The 9,510-nt window shown below is 40.7% G+C and overlaps 1 protein-coding gene across 5 annotated transcripts in view; it reads left to right on the top strand.

Moving 5' to 3' along the window:
- Positions 1-8,450, top strand: part of l3mbtl1 (L3MBTL histone methyl-lysine binding protein 1) — a 15,233-nt gene extending 6,783 nt beyond the window's left edge. For 2 of the 5 annotated variants that reach the window (XM_085258901.1, XM_085258903.1), the window contains exons 5-22: positions 1-83; positions 166-301; positions 400-448; positions 834-922; positions 1,920-2,024; positions 2,146-2,281; positions 2,547-2,638; positions 2,946-3,097; positions 4,211-4,287; positions 4,581-4,666; positions 4,795-4,905; positions 5,773-5,962; positions 6,488-6,590; positions 6,890-7,078; positions 7,146-7,195; positions 7,645-7,802; positions 7,891-7,953; positions 8,192-8,450. The exon at positions 1-83 is cut by the window's left edge and continues 95 nt beyond it. In XM_085258901.1, coding sequence (XP_085115027.1) covers positions 1-83; positions 166-301; positions 400-448; positions 834-922; positions 1,920-2,024; positions 2,146-2,281; positions 2,547-2,638; positions 2,946-3,097; positions 4,211-4,287; positions 4,581-4,666; positions 4,795-4,905; positions 5,773-5,962; positions 6,488-6,590; positions 6,890-7,078; positions 7,146-7,195; positions 7,645-7,802; positions 7,891-7,953; positions 8,192-8,326 — 2,004 coding nt within the window. In that variant the 3' untranslated portion in view covers positions 8,327-8,450. The remainder of the gene's footprint in view (positions 84-165; positions 302-399; positions 449-833; positions 923-1,919; positions 2,025-2,145; positions 2,282-2,546; positions 2,639-2,945; positions 3,098-4,210; positions 4,288-4,580; positions 4,667-4,794; positions 4,906-5,772; positions 5,963-6,487; positions 6,591-6,889; positions 7,079-7,145; positions 7,196-7,644; positions 7,803-7,890; positions 7,954-8,191) is intronic. The other 3 variants (XM_085258905.1, XM_085258902.1, XM_085258904.1) reach the window with 2 other exon arrangements.
- Positions 8,451-9,510: the final 1,060 nt, after the last annotated feature.

Genomic DNA, 9,510 nt, shown 5'->3' on the forward strand with positions numbered 1-9,510 from the left:
GTTGATCCAGGACAACAGAACCATAATCCCAGAGCTCAGCGGACCTACACAGAAGAGCTCCGCAGAGACCCCATCACTGACAAGTATGTGCCCCGCTGCTCGGCCTTTATGTTTACGCGCCTCGCTCCACATGCATAAGCTCATCTTTCGTTCCCCGCGCCTCAGGAGGAGCATTGGCGTGGAGAAAGTGCCGGCAGGCGGGAGAGTCTCCCTCAACCCCGATCACCTGAAGCCCATGAGGAAGAGGAAAAGGAAGGAGTACCTGAGTCCATCTGAGGAAGACTCGGACATCGAGGGCACGGTGGAACCGCGTTGCTATTTCAGTTTTAAAGTTGCTTTTATGCGTGACTACCATCTCACCGTTTCCTGTTGTGTGCTTTCTCGTGTTTTCTTTTTAAGGATGAGAAAATGGATGATTCTAAAGCAGATGGCCGACACATCAGAGGAGGTTGGAGCATTTATTTCTTGCATCAGTGGTTTTGTTGGACGCATATCATCTTTCACTGGATACTATTACTACTAAGCTGCAACACTACATCACATAAAATCACATCATCTCTTTACTTCATCCAGAAGCTGTGTGTCCTTCTTTATCCTTTCATTACATACCCTTTCCTGTTTCAATTTATTTGAAAAAAAAAAACATGCAAGGTCGAAAATGTATCGAGTGTATAGAAGACATAATGTTGGAGTTTCACAGCAGGCTTAGATTTTTTAAATTCCGCTGCAGCTGACATGCCATTAAATTATCTTCTTCTGACTGTTTCCATTAGTTGTAAATTGTAATAAATAATTTTATAAATGTAATAAATGATGGTGTCTGTTTGCTGAAGGTGGAGACAGTAAGACAGAGCAGTGGACGTGGGCTCAGTACCTGGAGGAGACCAAAGCTGTCGCTGCTCCTAACAAGCTTTTCCAAGAGGTATGTACACACACACACACACACACACACACACACACACACACACACACACACACACATCCGTAGTAACCGTAGTAGGCAATCAAATCTATTGCTCGGAGCAAAATTGAGTGTAGCACTCTCAAGAGAGGGACAAAGTAATTTATGTCGCCAAAGCCATATGTTCATATATTAAATCAAGGATTTAAAACTAATTTCACATTGTGCCCACTTTGAAGTGAAGCGGGCCAAATCAATGAAACTCTCCTTTCTGTAAGTGTAAAGAACTTTAGTTACACTTTTAATCTCTGAAGTATCTCAGTGTAAGAAAACAAGTGCAATTTCAGCAGTACGTCTCCGTTTTTCTACACAATAAAGAAACGCTGCTGTATCAAATGAAAGAAATCTGTCAGCGCAGCTCGTTGGGCTTAAATTGTAAGAAATAAGTGCTGAAAATTACACAAAAGAAAGCTCATTGCTGAGACTATTCCAAAACAGAAAGTGTATGTTAATTCAAAGAACTTGCTTCTTTTTTTTGAGCTGTGAGTGTATCCAGCAGAATAGTTTACCTACTACGTAGTTATGTTGATGTGGTATAAATGTCCATGGTCTTCATCGGTTAAGTTATAAAATGTTTAAAAATACAGTTAAAAGTCCAAAATTTATGCCATTTTCCAAACCTGTCTAAGCAGACTGGATTGGAGTCTTAGAGTGTTTGTCGGACCGATTCTGACCCCCGGGCCTTACGTTTGACACCTCTGTACTAAATGTTGGAGTTTGATTTTAAAATAATCTAAAGGTTTGTATAACAGTGATGAAAAACCTAATCTTGGAATAAAAGAGTAAAAAACATTAAGATGAAGACATAATCCCTGTTATTTTATTATTTTTTCTAGCGGTTTTCGGATGGTTTCTCTGTTCTTTGCTGTCACTCAGTTTCCCCAGAAAAATCTTTTATGCAGACTTTGCTTCCATCTCCTTGTTGTACGGAAACTTTTGCTGTTGTTTCATGTTCCAGTCCCAGAGAGTGCCGACAGTGAAGAACGGCTTCAAACAGGGGATGAAGCTGGAAGGCATCGACCCGCAGCATCCGTCCATGTACTTTGTCCTCACTGTGGCTGAGGTGAGCCAGTTGACCGTCGCCGCCAGGCTTCTTATTTAGGATCATTTTCATGTATTCACAGAATGCTTTGGATGCAGAATGAGTTCACTGAGGTGTCTCCTCTTCTGATATGTCATGTCAGGTCTGCGGTTACCGGCTGCGGCTTCATTTTGATGGCTACTCTGACTGTCATGACTTCTGGGTGAATGCCAACTCTCCCGACATCCACGCTGCAGGCTGGTGTGAGAGCACAGGGCACAAATTGCACACCCCCAAAGGTCAGAGGTCATACTTATTCTTACACTAAATAAATTCTTAAAAAATATTTGCCATCCCAGTGTGTGTTTTATTGACACAAGAAGTTTAGAGCGCATGGTTTCTTTTGGTGCAGATTAAGTAATGAGATCTAGTGTTTTTAATGAGCTCAGCTGAGTCTCTCCTGGCATTTTTACATTTAAAGCACACAGATGTGAAAACAATTCCTCTAAATCCTCTAAATCTTCCAACATGTGACTCCTTTCTGTATTTCTGTGCTTCCTGCAGGCTGTAAAGAGGAGGAGTTTACTTGGACCAACTATCTGAGAATGACTAAAGCACAAGTGGCTCCCAAAGAACTTTTTGCCAGTCCCGGAAGGGTAACCATCTCTGTGCAGTATAATATATGCTGGCTGTTTTAACCACACACACACATATTGGATGAGGTGACTGATTCAGTGCAAGGAAAATTCCCAACTTCAGCTATTATAATGAAAAGCTTATTTTAAGAAATGTGCACCTTAGATCATGATCGTGCAGCACTGAAGACAAACTGAACTGTTTTGTTTAATAAGGTCCTGGATAATTTTTATGTAAATACCAAATGCATGGAGATCATAATCTAAAAATCTTGACAAGTGGCTCAACAGCACACCAAAGAAGGTAACGCTTCCCCTGGTTTTCCAGATCGATGTGAAGTGTGGTTTCGAGATAGGAATGAAGCTGGAGGCCGTCGATCGTATGAACCCCTCCCTGATCTGTGTAGCAACCATCACCGATGTGGTGGATGACCGCTTCCTGGTTCATTTTGACAACTGGGATGACACATATGACTACTGGTGAGTCGTAGCATCTATCTGAATGCTTTTGGGAAATGATTTAAAGGATTTCTAAAATGATACTGTGATTGGGCTTTTGATATGTTCATATAAATCTGAAGCAGTATCGGTGAGAATACAGCTATTTAGATATTTCGTGCTGTCATAGAAAAGGGTAATTATAATATCTCTATTCTGCTGGTGTAGCTGGAGGTTTGAGTTTAATCAAGAGGGGAGCAGTTGGCATTGTTAAGGCAGATTAATGATGGCTGCTAGAGTTTGCAAAAAGTTCTGAATCCCGTGGAACGAAATTCATACCTTTATTAGGACTGTACAGCTGTTTGATGCTGTGTCATAGGTGATATGTGACCATTTCAGATTATAAAATTACGTTTGTGAAATGTTCATTTCAGAACATTTTAGAGTGGCAACCTTGCTCAGAAGTAAAGGTTCGTCTGTCTGCAAAAAAAATCCAAAACCCTTGGACTTTTCTCAGTGTGAACATCTAATATGTTTTCCATGTATCCGATTTCTTTTTCAGTACATATCGCAGCAATTCAGACTACAGCAGCCGAGCTGCATAAGCACGGTGTATTGATTAGCATAAAGATAATGCCTCCATTAAACAAAGCGTAACAAGCTGGGCTTTTATCTGGCTCACTCGTTTCAGCGCATGTGCCAGTTTTCTCCCAGCACACAGCAGATGCGTGCTGCTTTCTCGTTTTTTCACCTCTCTCTTTTCTCGCTCCTGTGTTTCAGTAAAAGTAACTGTTGTTCAATATTCAACACAGTCAGCTCAGATTGTTTACAGAGCAATGCAGAAAAAAAGTGTCGTGCAAACACTGACATTGCTGTAACACAATCTTCACAGAGATTCAGAGCAGTACAACAAATCCACCTTTACATCAATGTCACTATGGATACAATACTACTAAACAAGTGTCTTTAGATCACTTCAACAGAGAGAAACACAAATCTTTCAGGATTTAAAAGTTTCACTTTCTTCAACAGCTAGATGCTGATTTATTTCCTGCAGCATAATCTCTCATCAGTTCAGTCTTAATTTTCCTGTAAGTTCACAGAAATTTCTATTGAACCTAAATTGTGCATATTGTTGTGTGTCACAACATGCAGGTGTGATTCCAGCAGTCCGTACATTCATCCTATTGGTTGGTGCCAAGAAAGGAACCTCCCTCTAACACCACCCCAAGGTGAGGAATGTGATCCCTGTTAATCAGTAGTTTATCCGTGCTCATTGTCATATCATGGGTTCATCATGAGTTCTGCTCAGTTACTTTTTTGTACACTTGCCCTCTTTTTTTTTTTTCTTTCATTACCGTTAAACTGAGGATGAACATGTGACAGTTAAAAGTTAGTACCTGACATATGTATCTATGCTTAAAACTTACAAAAGCTGTTTTTTAATAAGTGATATATAAAGTCAGGCAAAACCGTGTAAGGTTTTATGGCTGTTTACGTTGGTGAAAGTTTTTTCCTGCACCAGATTATCCAGACCAGGGCCGGTTCTCCTGGTCTCGATACTTGGAGGAGACAGGATCCAAAGCAGTGGCTGCTGATGCCTTTAAAGTGGTGAGAATGCAGATAAAAAGTAAAGAAGAGCTAGCATTACGAACAGTAAAGTCACAGATTAATGGAAAATATGTCTAGTTTGTTTTGTTGTCAACGTGAATGTGAAATCCCATCATCCTCTGCTCCAGCGGTCACCTCACAGCTTTCAGCCTCAGATGAAACTGGAGGCCGTGGACAAAAGAAGTCCCGGTCTCATAAGAGTGGCTACAGTTGAGGAGGTGGACACGCATCGCATTAAGGTACAACTTTGTATAGTTCTTTAATGTTGTGGAATGATTACTTGAACCCATTTTCTTGAAGAAAATTAATTGATTGATCGATTCCTAAAGATTAAAAGATCCCAAGAATCAGTCAAAGAGCTGGAAGCAACACAATTAAACATAATCCCAGTATCAGCTTTATAAAAAAAGGAGTCAAGACTGGTTTGATGACAATAAAAGAAATCAAGTTTCATCAATCATCAGAGTAAATTAGATATAGATTCCTGCTCCAGTACTTTTTCCTTATGCTCAGCAGCTGTGCTTCAATAAATAAAACAATAAACAAGTCTGGAGATCAAATATCATCTTGGTGGACCACTTTTCAACCTCTCTGAGCTCCGCTTTCAAAGACCGACCATCCTGACAATCAAGCATATGATCCCTTCGGTCTGACCATCAGCATCCAGATAAACCAAGGTGCTGCTCGCGCAACCTGCAATCTAACTGATGCAGTGAATCAAACCTGGAAAACAAGCAGAAGGTGCCAGTCTCATGGGTTAAACCATCTTGCCTCGTCAGGAACAGTTTGAACAAGGATTTTGCAGAGGTGAAGAAGACAAACAGAGATAAAAGACTAGATCAATAAAGTGGATTGTGTGTGTGTAGATGATCGGATCAGTCATCAGAAATAACAGCACAACGACTAAGAGAAGTAAACAGAAGAAACAATAAAGTATGTTTAATGTGTGCCTGTCAGTTTGGATAGGTCTGCAGGAATAAGATCTTCCATGTCCAATTACTGTGTCATACGTCTTTGCAGTTGACTGTTGATTTCTGTACATTTTGAGCTCATGTACATGTGGAGTATTTATATCTATTACAGCCCGCTCTCTTCTTCTTGTTCAGATCCATTATGATGGCTGGAGTCACGTCTATGATGAGTGGGTAGACTCAGATCACCCAGACATCCATCCAGCAGGCTGGTGCGAGGCCACCGGTCACCCGCTTAAAATCCCTCCACGGGACACTAAAACACAGCAACCGCATGGTAGCAACCAGCCTCATGTGACTCCTTTTTCTTCACTTAAAACTGGAGGTCAAAAATTCTAAGCCTATTGCTATCTTCTATAGACTGTATATAAAAGATAGAAGTGGCCACAGTGACATCAGTATTGTGTTACGGACTGTTCTGAAACTTTATTTTAATATTTTGTTGAACTTTGAAGGCAGTGCTGCTACGATATTGGCTAATGCTAGCACTGACAAGCTAGCTTACATAGCAAGTGTAATTCACTGTGATATTTAATGGCATGCTAACTTTACCTAACAATAAGAAAACTGGATTAACAGAAACTGTTCTTAGGTAATGATTTAATCTACATTGTCAGGCATATCCATAACTTTAAGATTTAATACAAGTTAAATGGGTGACTTTATAGACCAAATGGTTTTTTTCTGTTGTAAAGCCAGTCTCATGTGGACATTAGTGGATCTTTTTAAAGCCTCACGGTTTGCCACTTGTTATTTACATGATTTCTTTAAGGCATAATCAATGCCGTGATTGTGAATGTCAGCCTATGAGTGTATGTGAATGTTCTCCTCTGTGTTTGTATATATGTAGGTGTGAGGGAGCCTCCTGCTACAGGCCAGTCCACCTACACCTCCTCTGTTCCCTGTAAACCCATCAGTCAGCCCAGAACCAACAAATACAGCTTCCACAACAGGTAAATCCTGAACTCAGCTCTGTCATTCTGTCATTAAATGCATGATTTTTCCAAAAACTTGGGATGATGTGTAAAACCTAAATGAAAACAGAATAAAAAAAGTCAAATATTTGAACTGAGAAAGTGGATCATCATTTTGAATTTGACATTATCAGTCAATGATCTAAAAAAAGTTGGGACGGGGCCATGTTTTTGTTGACATTTTACACAGAGTCCCAACTTTTTTTTTTTTTAAATTAGAATTTTTTTAGATGCTAAAATGCACAGAAAGCATATCTCCATTTTTGTCTTTGAAACAGGAAGTGTCCAACTCCAGGGTGTGACGGCTCAGGCCATGTCACCGGTCGTTTCACCGCCCATCACTGCATATCCGGCTGCCCGTTGGCTGAGCGTAACCAGGGTAGGCTGAAGGCTGACCTATCAGACTCAGAGTGCAAGAGAAACCTCTTCTTTGGTCAGAGGACTAAGAAGACTCATTACCGTGGCAGGTAAAGTGGTGTCCATGTATTTGTGTGCATGTTTGTTTTTTCTCGCATTCATTTTCTGTATTTTCAGGATTGGTCGTCCTCCCAAATACAGAAAGAATCAACAGAGGGACTACCAGAGTAAGTTGCACTGTTTGTTTTTTTGTTTTCGCAGCACCTCACCTCAAAACAAGAAATACTAATAATCTAATCAGAAGATTTGCATGTTAATTGTTTGATATGCTGTATTTGTTACTGTGAAAAGGCCGGCAGACCTTTTGTAACTCACCGGTGAAGTTTTTAGAGCTTCCACTGAGCCTTGCAATCTAATAGAAATGAATTAACCGTTGCTTTTTCTGCTATGATACCCAAAATTAAATGGTTGTCAACGTATTTATCTTATATAATTACTTAATGCTTTTAAGATAATTTTACAATCACGTTGTCTTTATAAGATTCTAGATACAGTATTTAGACAGGCAACAGTTGCAACGAACATCCAGTCAGCTCATGTATCTCGTATTCCCCTCAAATTTCCATGTTTGTACAATCACGTGTTTCATCATGTGTATGTATGTTTCTGTGCACAGACATGTCCTCACAGGGAGTGTATCCATCACTGTTCATGTCAGCTTTGAGCAACCAATCAGACCGCACTCTGTCTTTGTGCTGGGAACAGCACTGCAAGCTGCTGCCCGGCGTTCAGGGCATTCACGCCAGCCAGGTGGCTGCATGGAGCGTCGAGGAGGTGGGAAAATGTCGTTCGCCTCTATAATTATTTACATTCTTTCTCTGACTTATACGATTACCTGAAATCCGCTGCATCTGTGCCGCAGGTCTTCAGATTTGTCCAGAATTTAATTGGCTGTGAAGAACAGGCTCGTCTCTTCAAAGAAGAGGTGAGACCAGAGGTGGATTAATAACTGAAGGATGAATAAAGATTTGCAGTCTTTACTGGTGACGTGTAAACATGTCATTCATTACTGATGCTGTTTAGACTGTCTTGCACTCTTACATGTTTGCAGCTGTATAATATTTCTGAGTGGATTTCACTGCTAGGGGCTACTATAATTTGATATTTGACCAGATGGAACAAACTCTTCTCCACTTACTATCTCCACATTTGTGTCTCTCTAGATGATCGACGGGGAGGCTTTCCTGCTGCTGACCCAGACCGACATTGTGAAGATCATGAGCATTAAGCTAGGCCCCGCCCTCAAGATCTCCAACGCCATCCTCATGTTCAAGAGCACAGACGAGGGACTGAAGTGAATCCCGCCCTCACTCAGCGGCAGCGCTGTGCCGCCAATCATCATGTGCCAAATTCATTCTGTTGCAGGGAAAAAGACCCTGACCCCTTTTTCCATGTGTTCGGTGTCCTGTACCCATCAGAGAGAGGGAGGAGGGAGGGGGGTGGGTGGGGTGGGGGGGGGTGAGGTCCAATCAGGGTAAAGAGAAACAGAGCTGAGATTAGAAGATTCAGGTTGATTAGAAAATATGAATACTTTTGGAGAGTAATGGAGGACTGTCATGGATATGAGGATGGAGCACATGTAGGAAAACAGAAACTGATGGGTTTGGTTCACCCAAAACCCCTCAAAAAATATCCCTTAGCCACAGTACGTCTGTGTGTGCTGTGCTAAATCTCAACATTTCAACCCACATACTTTATACTGAATTTGAATTATAAGCCAGCGGGAACGGCTGGAAACCCCACAGTTGCATTTCTCTGCCTACCAAAGCGCACTTTACATCCATGTCTCTCTGCGGGTAACTTTTTTACTATTTGAACATAAAAATGTTATAATTTTATAAATAACATATCCTTTTAAGCTATTGTGAGAAATGATATCACAGTGTGAATTAAGCCAAAAGCTCTCAGCGACTTTTAAACACCGACTACCAAATTCTAATCAGTTCGTGCTTGAACTTCCAAATTTAAAGACAATCCCCGAAAACCTTCAAAAGGTATCATGTCCTTGATTAAGATGAACAAAGTTGTCCATCTTAAGGTATACAAACTTATGGACACATGGATGGGCAGAGAACTGCAGACACCCGCTGCTCTCAGTGGTGTGAAGGGGAAAAAATAGGTGATGTCATGTAACAGATGTTTGTTAAACAGACATACTGTTTTATTTGTTTTCCTGTACAAGGAAGATTAACATCCAGTTCCTGCCTACACCAATGCAGCTGATATAAGTACTGATACTGTACGTTTACTTCCTAAGTTAGAATAGTTCCTATTGATGTACAAGGATAGTTGAAACCTCCAAAGAGGTCAACTTACCTTAAGATGAAGTTCACACGTGGCCAGATGTGATGAGAACTCTTACCTGGATTGTGACAAAACCCATCAGTTTGCAATGTCTGACGAGTAAAAGTGAAAGGAACATGTATCAAGGTTGAAAAGAAATCATCCTGAAATACTGTATCAACTAATGGAAATGAAGGAA

Source organism: Mchenga conophoros, linkage group LG20 (assembly GCF_057382185.1).
Source record: "Mchenga conophoros isolate Kocher_MC1m ecotype Shallow Benthic linkage group LG20, M_conophoros_male_GT1.1, whole genome shotgun sequence".
NCBI classification, from domain to species: Eukaryota; Metazoa; Chordata; class Actinopteri; order Cichliformes; family Cichlidae; genus Mchenga; species Mchenga conophoros.